This window comes from Salmo trutta, chromosome 11 (genome assembly GCF_901001165.1).
Source record: "Salmo trutta chromosome 11, fSalTru1.1, whole genome shotgun sequence".
Taxonomy (NCBI): Eukaryota; Metazoa; Chordata; class Actinopteri; order Salmoniformes; family Salmonidae; genus Salmo; species Salmo trutta.
The window spans coordinates 21,269,101-21,287,263 of NC_042967.1; the positions used below are offsets into that span (position 1 = coordinate 21,269,101).

An 18,163-nucleotide genomic window follows, 5' to 3' on the forward strand; every position below is an offset into this window, starting at 1 on the left:
ACAAAAAATACTCTAATCATAATCGTATCAAGAAAATTGCTCATATTCTTTACGCCACTCGCGCTCCTTAGTGGTGTAGTGGTCTAAGACACTGCATCTCAGTACCTGGTTCGAATCCAGGCTGCATCACATCCGGCTGGGAGTCTCATAGGGTGGCGCACAATTGGGCCACCGTCGTCCGGGTTTGGTCGGGGTAGTCCGTCATTGTAAATAATAATTAGTTCTTATTTGAATTTTTCTTATTTGTAGAATTTGTTCTTAACTGACTTGCCTATGTTAAATAAAAAAATACTAATTTGTATGCCTACTCGGCACACAGTATTAACGACACCACCTTCCCACTTGGTTATGAATGCAGCATAAGTTGACAGAGAAATGCTGCGTTCATAACAAAGTGGGAAGGTGCTAAGTACCAGTTGTGAAGTCGTAATACACGTTGGATGCATTCACATGCTTTGAACTCATTGAGAAACTGCAATTGGCTAAAAGCCAAAAAACTGCATTAACCATGCTTGTAAACGAATTATAATGTTACAAAACGATATTCATAGATTGCTTTTTATTGTTGCATTTAACTGCCGAAAATGCTGTTCTGGAGGTCATTTTCTTAGTATGTGACGTCAGAGGTCAGCATATGGGAGAAGTCTGAGCTCAGGGATGATAGACGAGTTTTCCTCTGGTAATTACCAGTTGGAGGGGACGTTCAAGAGGAATTATTCCAAGTCGTACATGGCAAATACTACCTTTCCACTTGGTTATGAACGTAGCATTAGGCTACAACTTCTGTCACTGCAGAGCGTGCCACTGTTCAATGAGGTCGGTGAGGAAATATTAGGGTGAAAGGTTAGGCAACGTTATAACTCCAACGCCAGTAACAAAGCCCACAGTTCCCTTCCGGACACTGCGACAGATCGGCTACTATATCCAATCCTGAGATCCACCGACAAGCCAACTTTCCCCAGCAGACGTGGGCGAGCCTGAACTGAAACAGCAGACGCGCAAGCACGGACCAAACGGTAAAGTAAACAGAAATATCCACACTTTCTACCCTAATATTCAGTGTTTGTCTAGTACTGATGTTTATCGAATTTACAAGTTCCGCGTTTAGGAGACGTTGGCCTACACTCGTTCAGTCGATTTCGCGGTGGGGAATGTGGCCACCGCGTAATTATGCGTTTACTAACGGATTTCGTACGAGTGTGGATTCGCTTTAGCTAAAAGTAAGACTAGTCCCATTCCGTTATCTGGCTGCTTGGATGAGATGCTTACCAGCACGCATGTAGCTTACGGTAGGGTTCCTCAGCTCCTCGCCTTTTTGTTGTTGTTATTGCTGAAGTAGGTCTATTCCGCATGTTGACGCCTGAGAAACATTGAACTAACAACACATTAATCAGTTTAACATTAAGCATAAAGGCTAGCACAGAATAGCTTGGTCGTCTGTTTCAAACCAAGAATTCAACTTCAACCACAGACAACGACTATAGGAATAGGAGTTGGTTGCATGTTGGCTACAGTTGGCATACAAACAGATCTGGGACCAGCCTTGGGTTGAATTGTCTTGTCTGAACACGTGCATATATTGCATTCCATAAAAGCCCATTCATCACAACTATATTTCATTCTGAACGGCTGCTTTAGTTCATTGCTGGGGTGTCATTTCTCTGTATGAAGTGGACATTCGAGATGCATTCGAGATCAAAGTCCTTACAGCCACCTATATAGTAACCCATAGCAACACTGTTGCAAAGTAGCTGAAATGAAGCTTTCTGAAATCCACAGTGGCAGTGCTTAGATGTCTATTCCATTCAATTACCAAATTATTTAATAGAAAACATAGATGACAATAGTTCATACGCTTTACACAGTGAAATATAGCTTGGTAAGGAATGTACTCGATGTACACGGGCTCCCAAGTGGTGCAGTGGTCTAAGGCACTGCATCTCAGTACAAGAGGTGTCACTACAGACACCCTGGTTTGAATCCAGGCTGTATCACATCAGGCTGTGATTGGGAGTCCCATAGGGCGCCGCACAATTGGCCCCGTGTTGTCCGGGGTAGGCGGTCATTGTAAATAAGAATTTGTTCTTAACTGACTTGCCTAGTTAAATAAATAAATAAAATGTAGAGTCTGAAGACTAGGATAGCTGGACATACTTCTTCAGTTTTATTAGGGGCGCAACTTTCACTGGGGACGGGAGCATGAAGAAATTTCAATTTTGTCCCCCCCAGTTTTATCATTGGAATGTGATACAAAACAAGGCAAATGTGTGCTTTAGGACCATGCGGACGCCTCCGAGCGGTCGGGTCGGCTGTTAATAATATATTTATTGTTATGCCCCCCCAATTCAAAAAACCAAAGTTGCGTCCCTGAGTTTTATGCTGCAGTAATCAGCATATTCAGGTAATGAAGTAGAATCATTTGAATTACAAGAATAATACTTTATTGTCCATTATATTGCAGTAGAGAATTAAAATGTATTTTTGCTCCCAACCCAAAGTAGCTTAATCTGTTTTTATGTCATAACAATAGTTTTCATGACCTGCCCTGAGTAAACATGCTAAACAATAGTTTTCATGACCTGCCCTGAGTAAACATGGCTAAACAATAGTTTTCATGACCTGCCCTGAGAAAACATTGGTACAAAGTCGTTTTCGTGACCTGCCCTGAGTAAACATAGCTGTGATAGGATTTATTAGCATATGCACAAAGGAATGCAAATATTTACCCTGTGATTTCAACCCAAGGCACACAACACATGTTCTACATCTCCCTCTGTCTCTCTCATACACTCAGACCTCTGTCTCCTCCTCCTCTTCCCTCCAGCCAGTCTCTACAGATCTACTGTCTTAGACCTGAGGAGCAGAGCACCATGGTGGTGTCCAAGGCCTGGACGTTACGCCAGCACTTCCAGGGTTTCCCCAAGGCTAGTGACTTCCATCTGAGGGAGGAGACGCTGCCGCAGCCCAAGAATGGACAGGTGAGGATAGGATAGGATAGGATAGACTTTGAAGGGCAATTCCACAATTTTCCAACCTTATCTTCATCATATGCAGCACAATACCAGTGTCTACATATGTGGAAATGCTGCATTTCTATGTTTTGTAGAAAAAATATATAACTTTAAAAAGGTTCTACTTGATGACATCATCAAAAGTTAAAACATTTTAAAAACAGTGTTTTTCCAACACTGAGATTTGCAGTGACACGGGGAGCAAGAAATCACAGTTTTAATTCTACCCTGTGACGTCACAGAATACTTTTTGAGGACCTTCTTATCTTTTTAACCACGGATCACAGAAACACACTGTTTTCACATGTAGACACTGGATTGGTGCTGGAGATAAAGAATATGAAGTTGAAAAGTGGCGGAATTGCCCTTTAATGCCCCAGAGGGGAAAATGGTCTTGGACACGTACTGAAGCCCTACCGGGAACTTCACACAAAATGAACATGTTCCTTTTGCAATTCTAACATGTTCCATGGCATGTGAAATTACTTGATAACCTGTGGTTAATACATTTGTACTAGAAACAGGTTATCTGGGCCAAAACATGGTGGGACTAATCAGAATTTTTCCAACAAAAAACACATGTTTTCTTTGCAAAACAGTGTCCACTAATGAATACACCCCTTAACAAATGACACATTTTTGTAGCAAAATATTTTCAGTTGCAAAATGTTTCGCTACGGTGTGTACTAATGAATAGACCACTGTTCAGGTGCTGTTGGAGGCTGTGTTCCTCAGTGTGGACCCTTACATGAGACCCTACAGCCAGACGATGATGAAGGAGGGAGACGTGATGATTGGATCACAAGTTGCCAAGTAAGGGTACATTATGGGGGAGGGAGGCGAGCATGTGGATGCAAACACATTATAGACCTACTGACACTCATGTTGACACACTACAGACTGACTGACACTCATGTTGACACACTACAGACTGACTGACACTCGTGTTGACACACTACAGACTGACTGACACTCATGTTGACACACTACAGACTGACTGACACTCATGTTGACACACTATAGACTGACTGACACTCGTGCTGACACTACAGACCCTTGCTCCCTTCGGTCTCAACATAGACTTTGATCTGAAGCCATTCTTGTGATTATTGTGATTTGAAAACATTGTAATTGTTTGTTAGATACATTTTAGACTACAAATGCTATGATCGTATGTTATCCATTTGTTTGTCTTTTTGTATGTTCTTTGTATACCATTTTTTTTTTAAATATTTGAGTTAACCAATGATATTAGGCCATACTTGGCCATGATTACAAACACCTGTGTGTCTCTTGACACTATATAAATGACTCATCTCGCAGTGTTTGTGATGATACCCTGATGAAGACAGCTTCGCTGTCGAAACGTTGGTTATTAAATTGTTGCATCTGAGCTCTTAGAGTGTGCGGCTTTCCTTTATTTTCTAGTGACACACTACAGACTGACTGACACTCCTGTTGACACACTACAGACTGACTGACACTCCTGTTGACACACTACAGACTGACTGACACTCATGTTGACACACTACAGACTGACTGACACATGTTGACACACTACAGACTGACTGACACTCATGTTGACACACTACAGACTGACTGACACTCATGTTGACACACTATAGACTGACTGACACTCATGTTGACACACTATAGACTGACTGACACTCATGTTGACACACTACAGACTGAATGACACTCATGTTGACACACTACAGACTGAATGACACTCATGTTGACACACTACAGACTGACTGACACTCATGTTCTCTCTCTCTCTCTGTTTCTCTCTCTGTTTCTCTCTCTGTCTCTCTCTCTGTCTCTCTCTCTCTCTCCCCCCCCCCCCCAGGGTGATCCAGAGTTATAACCCCAGCTTCCCGGTCGGCTGCCATGTGGTCAGTGATTGTGGATGGAGGAGTCACTGGGTGTGTGATGGGGCAGAGCTGACCCCTTTGCTGCCAGACTGGCCCCAGGACATCCCCCTCTCCCTGGCCCTGGGGGCCATCGGCATGCCTGGGTAGGATGGATGGATCTCGATAGATAGATAGATAGATAGATAGATAGATATGCAGACTGCCCTGTGTGGTTGAGAGGTGTGTGATACAGTAGTGGTTATAATAGTGGTGATGATGATGATGATGATGATGATGATGATATCTCTCTAGTCTGACAGCTCTGTATGGACTAGAGGAGGTGTGTGATATACATTAGTGGTTATAATAGTGATGATGATGATGATGATGATGATATCTCTCTAGTCTGACAGCTCTGTATGGACTAGAGTAGGTGTGTGATATACATTAGTGGTTATAATAGTGGTGATGATGATGATGATGATGATATCTCTCTAGTCTCACAGCTCTGTATGGACTAGAGGAGGTGTGTGATATACATTAGTGGTTATAATAGTGATGATGATGATGATGATGATGATATCTCTCTAGTCTGACAGCTCTGTATGGACTAGAGGAGGTGTGTGATATACATTAGTGGTTATAATAGTGATGATGATGATATCTCTCTAGTCTCACAGCTCTGTATGGACTAGAGGAGGTGTGTGATATACATTAGTGGTTATAATAGTGATGATGATGATGATGATATCTCTCTAGTCTGACAGCTCTGTATGGACAAGAGGAGGTGTGTGATATACATTAGTGGTTATAATAGTGATGGTGATGATGATGATGATGATGATATCTCTCTAGTCTGACAGCTCTGTATGGACTAGAGGAGGTGTGTGAGATAAAGAAGGGGGAGACTCTTCTGGTGAACGCTGCAGCAGGAGCCGTGGGCTCAGTGGTGGGACAGATCGCCAAGATCAAGGTACAACATTCCCCCAACGTTTCCAGAGCGTTCCCACAACGTCTCCAGTGTTAGTTACTTCCTGAAGATGAGGACAAGTTGTGTTCTACATTCCATGTGTCTCTGTGTGTTACCAGTGACTTTCATAATGTATAGTGTGTGTGTGTGTGTGTGTGTGTGTGTGTGTGTCCGTCCTCAGGGCTGCAGAGTGGTGGGCTGTGCGGGGACAGATACCAAGGTGTCCTATCTAAAGGAGCTGGGTTTTGACCAGGTCTTCAACTACAAGACTGTCACCTCTCTGGAGGAGTCACTCAGGGAGGCTGCGCCACACGGATACGACTGCTACTTTGAGAACGTGAGGTCGCTGCACCACTCGCACACACGCATTCTTTGTGTGTGTGGACATGCGTGTGTGTGTGTATGTGTGTGTGTGTATCAAAGCTCAATCTCTCTCTCTCTCTAGGTTGGTGGGAAGTTCTCCAGTGTAGTGATGCCTCAGATGAGAGAGTATGGCAGAATAGCTGTGTGTGGAAGCATCTCCATGTACAACGACACCACATCACAGACAGGTATACTGTCCACACCACAGACAGGTATACTGTCCACACCACAGACAGGTATACTGTCCACACCACAGACAGGTATACTGTCCACACCACAGACAGGGATACTGTCCACACCACAGACAGGTATACTGTCCACACCACAGACAGGTATACTGTCCACACCACAGACGGGTATACTGTCCACACCGCAGACGGGTATACTGTCCACACCGCAGACGGGTATACTGTCCACACCGCAGACAGGTATACTGTCCACACCACAGACGGGTATACTGTCCACACCACAGACAGGTATACTGTCCACACCGCAGACGGGTATACTGTCCACACCACAGACGGGTATACTGTCCACACCGCAGACGGGTATACTGTCCACACCGCAGACGGGTATACTGTCCACACCACAGACGGGTATACTGTCCACACCGCAGACGGGTATACTGTCCACACCGCAGACGAGTATACTGTCCACACCACAGACGGGTATACTGTCCACACCACAGACGGGTATACTGTCCACACCACAGACGGGTATACTGTCCACACCGCAGACGGGTATACTGTCCACACCACAGACGGGTATACTGTCCACACCGCAGACGGGTATACTGTCCACACCGCAGACGGGTATACTGTCCACACCGCAGACGAGTATACTGTCCACACCACAGACGGGTATACTGTCCACACCACAGACGGGTATACTGTCCACACCACAGACGGGTATACTGTCCACACCACAGACGGGTATACTGTCCACACCACAGACGGGTATACTGCACCATAGAGTACAACAACACTACACCACAGACAGGTATCTGTTTATATGCCAGGGCTGTTTGTTCACTCCCATATGCTCTTACTGTATCTGTGTAACTGAATCCGTAGAAATGTTTATGTTTAATATTTGGCTACTGTATGTGTTTATATTTCAGGGCCATATGTACACACCCATATGATCTTACTGTATCTGTGTATCTGGTTCCGTATATCTGTATATGTTAATATTTGGCTACTATATGTGTTTATATTTTAGGGCCGTATGTACACACCTATATGATCTTCAAACAGCTGAGGATGGAGGGCTTCCTGTGTGCTCGCTGGAAACACAAACACCAGCAGTCACTGAGGAGGCTGATGGCCTGGATGACTGAGGTACAGAGAGAGGGTTCTACTAGGGTTCTATTGCTAGTATTCTATTATTAGTGTTCAATCACCAGTGTTCCATTACCAGTGTTCTTATATGAGTGTTCCATCACCAGTGTTCCATCACCAGTGTTCCATCACCAGTGTTCTTATATGAGTGTTCTATTACTAGTGTTCCATCACCAGTGTTCCGTTACCAGAGTTCTTATATGAGTGTTCTATTACTAGTGTTCCATCACCAGTGTTCCGTTACCAGAGTTCTTATATGAGTGTTCTATTACTAGTGTTCCATCACCAGTGTTCTGTTACCAGAGTTCTTGTATGAGTGTTCTATTACTAGTGTGGCATCACCAGTGTTCTGTTACCAGTGTTCTTTTACCAGTGTTGCATCACCAGTGTTCCATCACCAGTGTTCTATTAGCAATGTTCTATTACCAGTGTTCTGTTACCTGTGTTCTGGTACTAGTGACAATATTGGCCTGGTTAACTGAGATACAGGGACAGGGTTCCATTACCAGTGTTATATTACCAGTGTTATATTACCAGTGTTATATTACCAGTGTTATATTACCAGTGTTATATTACCAGTGTTATATTACCAGTGTTATATTACCAGTGTTTCATTACCAGTGTTCTATTACCAGTGTTCTATTACCAGTGTTCTATTACCAGTGTTATATTACCAGTGTTCTATTACCAGTGTTTCATTACCAGTGTTCTGCTACCAGTGTTCTGCTACCAGTGTTCTGCTACCAGTGTTCAGGACGTTCAGTATACAATAGAGACCCATCCAGTAAAGATTCCTTCTGAAGGTAGTTTTATGTGAATCCAGGAAAACAGTTCTTAAACACTGTGTAAGCATGATGGTGGTGAGGATGAATATGACAGTGATGATGGCGGTGATGATGAGGATGATAGTGGTGATGATGCTGATGATGAGAATAAAATGTTTGTGTTGGTCCTTCAGGGCAAGCTGAGATGCAATGAACACATCACCAGTGGTTTCAACAACATGCCTGCTGCCTTCATGGGCATGCTACAGGGGGACAACATCGGCAAGGCTGTGGTCAAGGTGTGATGACGTCACAATCAACATTACACTCCTCCAGAACATCTGGCTAAAGCATTCCAGAACACTCAACTTCATACACTCCAGGTTCTAGAACCAGAATCTGTTTCTACTTAACATTCCAGAATCCTTCCTGAATACCACACTCTAGTGTTCTGTTCCATGTTTATCCATAGACCCGGTCAACATACAGCAAGACAGGTTTACATGCAGTGTAATTCAACAGACAGCTAGACAGGTTTACATGCAGTTTAATTCAACAGACAGCTAGACAGGTTTACATGCAGTTTAATTCAACAGACAGCTAGACAGGTTTAGGTCCAGTGTAATTCAACAGACAGCTAGACAGGTTTTGGTCCAGTGTAATTCAACACACAGCTAGACAGATTTAGGTCCAGTGTAATTCAACACACAGCTAGACAGGTTTAGGTCCAGTGTAATTCAACAGACAGAGAGACAGGTTTTGGTCCAGTGTAATTCAACACACAGCTAGACAGGTTTTGGTCCAGTGCAATTCAACAGACAGCTAGACAGGTTTTGGTCCAGTGTAATTCAACAGACAGCTAGACAGGTTTTGGTCCAGTGTAATTCAACAGACAGAGAGACAGGTTTAGGTCCAGTGTAATTCAACAGACAGCTAGACAGGTTTTGGTCCAGTGTAATTCAACAGACAGCTAGACAGGTTTTGGTCCAGTGTAATTCAACAGACAGAGAGACAGGTTTTGGTCCAGTGTAATTCAACAGACAGAGAGACAGGTTTTGGTCCAGTGTAATTCAACAGACAGCTAGACAGGTTTTGGTACAGTGTAATTCAACAGACAGCTAGACAGGTTTTGGTACAGTGTAATTCAACAGACAGAGAGACAGGTTTTGGTACAGTGTAATTCAACAGACAGAGAGACAGGTTTTGGTCCAGTGTAATTCAACAGACAGCTAGACAGGTTTTGGTCCAGTGTAATTCAACAGACAGCTAGACAGGTTTTGGTCCAGTGTAATTCAACAGACAGAGAGACAGGTTTTGGTCCAGTGTAATTCAACAGACAGCTAGACAGGTTTTGGTCCAGTGTAATTCAACAGACAGAGAGACAGGTTTTGGTCCAGTGTAATTCAACACACAGCTAGACAGGTTTTGGTCCAGTGTAATTCAACAGACAGAGAGACAGGTTTTGGTTCAGTGTAATTCAACAGACAGAGAGACAGGTTTTGGTACAGTGTAATTCAACACACAGCTAGACAGGTTTTGGTCCAGTGTAATTCAACAGACAGAGAGACAGGTTTTGGTACAGTGTAATTCAACACACAGCTAGACAGGTTTTGGTAGAGTGTAATTCAACACACAGCTAGACAGGTTTTGGTCCAGTGTAATTCAACAGACAGAGAGACAGGTTTTGGTCCAGTGTAATTCAACACACAGCTAGACAGGTTTTGGTACAGTGTAATTCAACACACAGCTAGACAGGTTTTGGTCCAGTGTAATTCAACACACAGCTAGACAGGTTTTGGTCCAGTGTAATTCAACACACAGCTAGACAGGTTTTGGTACAGTGTAATTCAACACACAGCTAGACAGGTTTTGGTACAGTGTAATTCAACACACAGCTAGACAGGTTTTGGTCCAGTGTAATTCAACAGACAGAGAGACAGGTTTTGGTACAGTGTAATTCAACACACAGCTAGACAGGTTTTGGTACAGTGTAATTCAACACACAGCTAGACAGGTTTTGGTCCAGTGTAATGCTAGTAACTAAATAAACGTGTCTTCACAATACAATGTTTACAATACATCCAGCCTACTGATCATGACTTTTTCTACACCAATAACATAAGATTTGACTAATTACCAGACAGTCCCCACAACCTGGTTTATAATGTAGTGACCTTAACCCAACACCTAGCAACCTCATAACCTGGTCTATACTGAGTTTATACTGTAGTGACCTTAACCCAACACCTAGCAACCTCATAACCTGGTCTATACTGAGTTAATACTGTAGTGACCTTAACCCAACACCTAGCAACCTCATAACCTGGTCTATACTGAGTTTATACTGTAGTGACCTTAACCCAACACCTAGCAACCTCATAACCTGGTCTATACTGAGTTTATACTGTAATGACCTTAACCCAACATCTAGCAACCTCATAACCTGGTCTATACTGAGTTTATACTGTAGTGACCTTAACCCAACACCTAGCAACCTCATAACCTGGTCTATACTGAGTTTATACTGTAGTGACCTTAACCCAACACCTAGCAACCTCGTAACCTGGTTTATACTGAGTTTATACTGTAGTGACCTTAACCCAACACCTAGCAACCTCGTAACCTGGTCTGTACTGAGTTTATACTGTAGTGACCTCATCTAGGGTTTCATATCTCTTGGTGTAACGACTAAGGTGTTGGGTTGACAGTCGCAGGATGAGGGACAGCCCCCACATTCACTACAATACATTACATAATGGTATACAGTACATGCATTCATCACTACTAATATAACACCTGGTAACTGCTACTGTATATTTAGTCCACTGGAGTCCATAATCATTTCTGATATGTTGTCAGTTTAATTACAAATAAAAACTAAAACTGCTTAAAACATCACATGGATATCGAACACAAGTCCATCAGATAGACTTAATTAAGGTGCAATCTGGGGTTCAAACATGAACGCGACCCTGTCAGTTGGATAATCCCAGACATCTCTTTCTTTAACCATGGACCCATAACCATTACAACTAGTGTTCAACATGGATGTGCGTCTGGTTCTCACAGACCCGGTTGATTTTCATAATGCACCCTACATTGTTTCAGCTCTTCAATGGACCTGATGATATTTGGGTGACCATAGCACAGTCCTCCATGCAAAGAAGTTGTTTAAAATTACACTGAATTACTAAATGAATAAGCATATATTAATAGTATATTCATAAATAGTGTACATAATATTAATACATTAGTATTTCGTTATCTGTAAACATTTATAAAGCATTTTTAAACATTATAACCATTAACATTCCTAAATATTTATAACAAATGTACATTTATAATGGCCTATTCATGAGTGTTGTTATAAAGTGTAACCAAATCATCTGGTTCGACAACACAGAGAAGCAGGTGGTCCACTCACTGGGTGGTAAGATGTCCCATCAACCCCCTCCCAAACTCCCTCTGTATATCTGTCATGAAGTAGTAAGATGTCCCATCAACCCACTCCCAAACTCCCTCTGTAAATCTGTCATGAAGTAGTAAGGTGTCCCATCAACCCCCTCCCAAACTCCCTCTGTAAATCTGTCATGAAGTAGTAAGATGTCCCATCAACCCACTGTCAAACTCCCTCTGTAAATCTGTCATGAAGTAGTAAGGTGTCCCATCAACCCCCTCCCAAACTCCCTCTGTAAATCTGTCATGAAGTAGTAAGATGTCCCATCAACCCACTGTCAAACTCCCTCTGTAAATCTGTCATGAAGTAGTAAGATGTCCTATCAACCCACTGTCAAACTCCCTCTGTAAATCTGTCATGAAGTAGTAAGATGTCCCATCAACTCACTGCCAAACTCCCTCTGTAAATCTGTCATGAAGTAGTAAGATGTCCCATCAACCCACTCCCAAACTCCCTCTGTAAATCTGTCATGAAGTAGTAAGATGTCCCATCAACCCACTGTCAAACTCCCTCTGTAAATCTGTCATGAAGTAGTAAGATGTCCCATCAACCCACTGTCAAACTCTCTCTGTATATCTGTCATGAAGTAGTAAGATGTCCCATCAACCCACTCCCAAACTTCCTCTGCATGGCTGTCATGAAGTCCCATCCAGACTTCCCTTCTCATGCCATGGATAAATACCTGTCATTTGGAACAAGGATAATATAAGACATTTAATTAACAACGTTCAAATCAGAACTACTTTCAAACCATTTTTTCCTGACACATTCAATCACATTCTATCCAAAGCATTTAGTAATTGTCACAACTCCCAAAATGAAACATTTGATATGTGATACAACGACATGATGTTAGGAATGGAGGTAGATAAGTGGATTATGCCAGGGAATCAGGGTGCGTCCAAATAATATCCCCTTTCTTCTGTAGTGTGCACTTCTTCACATCCCTTCATGGATTTGAAAGGAAATTACTGGTCTATGGATACTCCCTCCATGCCTACACCAAACCAATGATTTTACATTTGTGGGGAGTAGTGAACGAGTGGAGATTATGGAGACAAAACCATAGTCTATTTCCAATACTCACATCCTACCACTAGGGGCAGCAAGAGCCAGTTTCTTGGAGAATTTAGTCTTTAAGAAAGAGTGATTTCTCACCAGGGTTAGGGTCAATTCCATTGTTTCACAGAATACTGCCTCAGAAATTATGGAAGCAGCAGAAGATCGAGGAACAAGGTAATCTACTCGACCAATACCAGACCATCTGGCTCTACTGGGTATGGCCATGAATGAGGTCCTCCATATTCTCCACCGCCCCGACACCACCAGCGAGGTTCTCCATACCTCCGACGGAGGGCCTCCTACCACAGGTCGTCACAGTGAGCCAGTCCCCCAGCCTACCCAGCCGTCTGCCCAGGTCAGAGATGCCCGACTGTCCCTTCCGGAGAAGCATGACGGTATTCCATTCAAATGCCGTGGCTTCCTGCTCCAGTGCTACCTCTATTTCGCCTATCTGACAGGAGCCCCCACCACCGAGAGGTCCAAATGTGAAGACTTATTTATATCAAATCAGTTCTCTAGATTTAATTATTACGTGATTAAACAAATAATGTAAACATTAATTAACTAGGATGTCACATCTGCTCCTGCAACGCCCTCTACTGCTCATCCTGTGTCTCTTTGACCTGCCGCCTCCCCCAGTGCTCTTTCCCTCTCTCTGTGTGTTTGTGTGTGATTTTGTGGGAGGAGACAGGTGTGCTGGAGTCAGAGCTGATCCCCACCAGCTGCAACCCGTTCCATAATCAAGACCTCTACAAATACTCAGTCCTGCCTCTTCCACACTGCCAGATTGTAATCTCTATGCTTCTAGCTATTTGTTACTATTCAGATCCTGTTACCCTGCTGTGCCTGTTTTCCTGCCTGACACAGTTTTTCCTCTCCACTACAGTTCTGCCGCTCTGACTCTGGTCCCTGTTTCCTGTCCCATGTCTCGTCATCCTGCTACCCTATCCTGGATTCCGCACACTACCACTCCCTTGGATTCCCCTCCGGACCTGCTTACCCTGTCCCAACCCCTCTCGCTCCAACCTCAGCCTCCTCTGTGTTGCAATAAATACCTTGGTTATTTCATCCCAGTTTCCTCGTCTGAGTCTTCTCTTGGGTTCCCCTTGTTCTGCTCCACCTAACATAGGAAGTCGGGGCACCACGGGAAAATTTTGTTTTACAGAGTTACGATTTCCCGGATATAACTCTTCAGATATTTTCATATCTTATCGATTTAGTCTTCAATTTATGATTATTACCTCGGTCATTCTCATTCTGAACATCGTAAAATTATTGGTTATCTGCACGAACCCTAGTCTAAATAATGAATCAGCGATATACAAATTGGCTTAATTATATATTTACTAACTAAATAATCACACAAAAATGTACGCTTGAATGTCGTTGTTGTCTCTCTTTTGAAGTCACTCGATCATTCTGTGGAGAATAGTGCATCAGTGAGTCTCTGGTTGTGTTCCCCAGAAGTCACAATGTCTTTCGTGGTTGTAGCATGTTCAGCAGCTCTGTTATAATGGATAAGTCAGAATAGAGAAGTGTTCTTTAGAATGGATTTTCAGAGTACCATTAATTCTTAGAGTGATCTGTTAGAATAGATACTGTCCAAGCCCTGGATTTGGGATTCGGCACAATTACTCACATCACAGCACCACTCACCCTCACCGTGGGTCCCAAGCACCAGGAAAGCCTTCCCTTCTTCATCATCACCTCACCCGTACACAAAGTCATCCTCTGCCTCTCATGGCTCCAACTTCATCTCCTGGTCAAAGATGAGAACCACCGCCTGGGGACCAGGATACCAGAGAACCTGCTTACCCCCACCCTGTGGTTCCACGTCGGTGAGTCCAGTGAGTGTCCATCAAGCGGTCCTCCCATATCGTTGGCCCCGTGTTTAGGGACGTAGATGTGGACATCCGCCAGGCTCTGAAGAACGAACCCGCCAGGAGCCTCCTGCTCTGCCTGCCCTGCAGGAAGCTGAACTGCCCGTTTGTGGGGCCCTTCAAGGTCCTCTGGAAAGTCAATGAGGTATCTTGTCGTTTAAAACTCCCTCCCTACTCCCTACATGTTTCTTAACTGGTGGACTGGTAGGGGTACAGTCCTGAGGAGCACTCTTCAGTCCCGGTGGCGCACATCCTGGACCCCATCATCATCCGGGATTTCCATCTTCGCCATCCGGACCGGCCCGCTCCTCGCCATCCTCCTGTGGCTGAAGCCGCGCGCCATCCTCCTGCTCCCTCCCTCCGGCACTTGACGTCGCACACCTGCTCCCCATCATTAAGCACACCTGGACTTCATCACCACCCTGATTACTCTCCCTTCATATAGCCCTCACCAACCTCAGTCATGAGGCAGTATTGGTTCTGTTTTCATGTCCAGATGCTTCTCTTGTTTTGTAACTCTCCATGTCTGTTATTATTAAACTCATGATCTGCACCTGCTTCCTGACTCCCTGCATCTTTGTTACAGAGGTGACTTGTCCTTCTAGAGTCCATGTTAATACTAGATAAAGTATAAAACAGAGGTGTCTTGTCCATGTTAGATAAAAACAGAGTAAGGAGAACAATAATGTACTAGACAGGTAATGTCTTTAATCTCAGTTAAATGATTTATTGAATAAGCAGGAAGTACACATTGTTTATGTACAGCATGATGGAAGCACAAGAACATAACCTGAAAGGCCACTCAGCAAGGAACAAGCCATTGCTCCAAAACCGCCATAAAAACGCCAGACTACGGTTTGCAACTGCACATGGGGACAAAGATCGTACTTTTTGGAGAAATGTCCTCTGGTCTGATGAAACAAAAATAGAACTGTTTGGCCATAATGACCATTGTTATGTTTGGAGGAAAAAGGGGGAGGCTTGCCAGCCGAAGAACACCATCCCAACCGTGAAGCACAGGGATGGCAGCATCACGTTGTGGGGTGCTTTGCTGCAGAAGGGACTGGCGCACTTCACAAAATAGATGACATCATGAGTAAGGAAAATTACGTGGATACATTGAAGCAACACCTCAAGACGTCAGTCAGGAAGTTAAAGTTTGGTCGCAAATGGGTCTTCCAAATGGACAATGACCCCAAGCATACTTCCAAAGTTGTGGAAAAATGGTTTAAGGACAACAAAGTCAAGGTATTGGAGTGGCCATCACAAAGCCCTGACCTCAATCCTATAGAAAATGTGTGGGCAGAACTGAAAAGGCGTGTGCGAGCAAGGAGGCGTACAAACCTGACTCAGTTACATCAGCTCTGTCAGGAGGAATGGGCCAAAGTTCACCCAACTTATTGTGGGAAGCTTGTGGAAGGCTACCCGAAACGTTTGACCTATGTTAAACAATTTAAAGGCAATTCTACCAATTACTAATTGAGTGTATGTAAACTTCTGACCCGCTGGGAATGTGATGAAAGAAACAAAAGCTGAAATAAATCATTCTCTCTACTATTATTCTGACATTTCAAATTCATAAAATAAAATGGTGATCCTAACTGACCTAAGACAGGGCATTTTTACTAGGATTAAATGTCAGGAATTGTGAAAAACTGAGTTTAAATGTATTTGGTTAAGGTGTATGTCAACTTCCAACTTCAACTGTATAGTATTATTAAGGATTATATCAATAAAATACGTACGAACAACAACTACCCTGAAACATGTATGAACGTGAGTGGGAGAAAGAGAGGAGGTGCAGGTTGAGAGAGAACACATGATTTGATATTAGGTGGTTTTACTATATCAACAGCTTAAAAAAATAATCTGAGTATGTATCTCTGAAAGCATCCCTGAGCTCCTCCACTCCTATCATGTCTGCTGTCTCTGCCAACATCAGCCCCACAAAGTCCACTCTGCCGCCACCTGGAGCAATATTCAGTTGACTGGGGGCTGAGACGGATTAGAAGAGATGAGTGAAGGAGTAGGAGAATGACTTAACCATTAACAGATAAAATGTATGATCGGCATCTGACTGTAAGGCATTACAGAGGGTAGTGCGTACGGCCCAGTACATCACTTGAGCCAAGCTTCCTGCCATCCAGGACCTATATAATAGGCGGTGTCAGAGGAAAGCCCATGAAATTTCCAGAGACTCCAGTCACCCAAGTTATAGACTGCACTGCAAGCGGTACCGGAGCCTAGGACCAAAAGGTTCCTCAACAGCTTCTACCCCCAAGCCATTAGACTGCTGAACAATTCATAAAAATCGCCACCGGACAATTTACTTGTAAGTAAGCATTTCACGGTAAAATCTACACCTGTTGTATTCGGCTCATGTGGCAAGTAAAGTTTGATTTGATTTAAACCGCTGCACCAATCAGGATTCTTCACCTTAATTCTACAATGTAGAAAATAGTAAATATAAAGAAAAACCCTGGAATGAGTAGATGTGTCCAAACTTTTGACTAGTACTGTATATATACACACACTGTATATAAATATAGATATATTTTCACTGCTCTCCATATTTTCAATCATAGTGGTGGCTGCATCATTTTATGGCTATGCTTGTAATCGTTAAGGACATGGGAGTTTTTCAGGATAAAAAATTAACTAAATGGAGCTAAGCACAGGCAAAATCCCAAAGGAAAACTTGGTTCAGTCTGCTTTCCACCAGACACTGGGACCTTTCAGCAGTTCAATAACCTAAAACACAAGGCCAGATCTACACTGGAGATGCTTACCAAGAAGACAGTGAATGTTCCTGAGTGGCCAAATTAAAGTTTTGAATTAAATCTGTTTGAAAATCTATGTCAAGTTTTCAAAATTGCTGTCTAGCCATGATCCCCAACATCTTGACAGAGACCGAACATTTTTGAAAATAATAATTTGCTAATATTGCACAATCCAAGTGTGCAAAGCTCTTAGAGACTTACCCAAGAAGATGCACAGCTGTAATCGATACCAAAGGTTTCTAACATGTATTGACTCAAGGAGCAGAATATTTATGCAACAATTATATATTTTTTATTACATTTATATTCTTTTTTTTTTCATTTTTATTCTTTTTTTTTATCTAGATTGTTGACAAAAAATTACAATTATATCCATTTGAATCCCACTGTAAGACAATAAAATGTTTAGAAATCCACGGGGTATGAATACTTTTGCAAGGCAATGTACTTAGGCCCAGTTATCGTTCACCTGCTCAATCCCCCAGAACCATTAACATGTTACAAAATAATCAGACCATGCATAAAACTATCATATCTGGTGAAAATAAATCTTACCACAGTCTTAGAGAGTTATGTTATATTGGTTCGTTAAGACAAACGCAACAAGATGAACTGAGTGAGTATGAAATGTAAAATTGGAGTAACATGTCCGTGAGACAGTAGCCTACATTAATTACAGTCTA

The 18,163-nt window shown here is 43.0% G+C and overlaps 1 protein-coding gene and 1 long non-coding RNA gene across 7 annotated transcripts; one reads left to right on the top strand and one right to left on the bottom strand.

The window, feature by feature from the left end:
* Positions 1-312: 312 nt before the first annotated feature.
* LOC115202460 (prostaglandin reductase 1-like) lies at positions 313-13,893 on the top strand. 6 transcript variants are annotated; one of them, XR_003879979.1, is made up of 12 exons: positions 319-1,016; positions 2,825-2,978; positions 3,721-3,824; positions 4,861-5,028; positions 5,720-5,837; positions 6,016-6,171; positions 6,280-6,409; positions 7,419-7,537; positions 8,496-8,835; positions 8,910-9,575; positions 9,687-10,278; positions 10,316-10,381. XR_003879979.1 is itself a non-coding variant. In XM_029766617.1 (10 exons), the coding sequence occupies exons 2-10, from the start codon at positions 2,871-2,873 to the stop codon at positions 13,869-13,871; spliced, it is 1,173 nt and encodes a 390-aa protein (XP_029622477.1). In that variant the 5' UTR covers positions 313-1,016; positions 2,825-2,870; the 3' UTR covers positions 13,872-13,893. The 6 variants fall into 6 exon arrangements, 3 of the variants coding, with proteins under 3 accessions (XP_029622477.1, XP_029622479.1, XP_029622478.1); XR_003879978.1 differs by having other exon boundaries at positions 8,910-10,278; XR_003879980.1 differs by having other exon boundaries at positions 619-1,016; positions 6,280-6,385; positions 8,910-10,278.
* Positions 10,476-11,204, bottom strand: LOC115202476 (uncharacterized). Its single transcript, XR_003879995.1, has 2 exons — positions 10,956-11,204; positions 10,476-10,895 (listed from the first exon to the last, which is right to left on the bottom strand). It is a non-coding gene; the product is annotated as an uncharacterized LOC115202476 (long non-coding RNA).
* Positions 13,894-18,163: the final 4,270 nt, after the last annotated feature.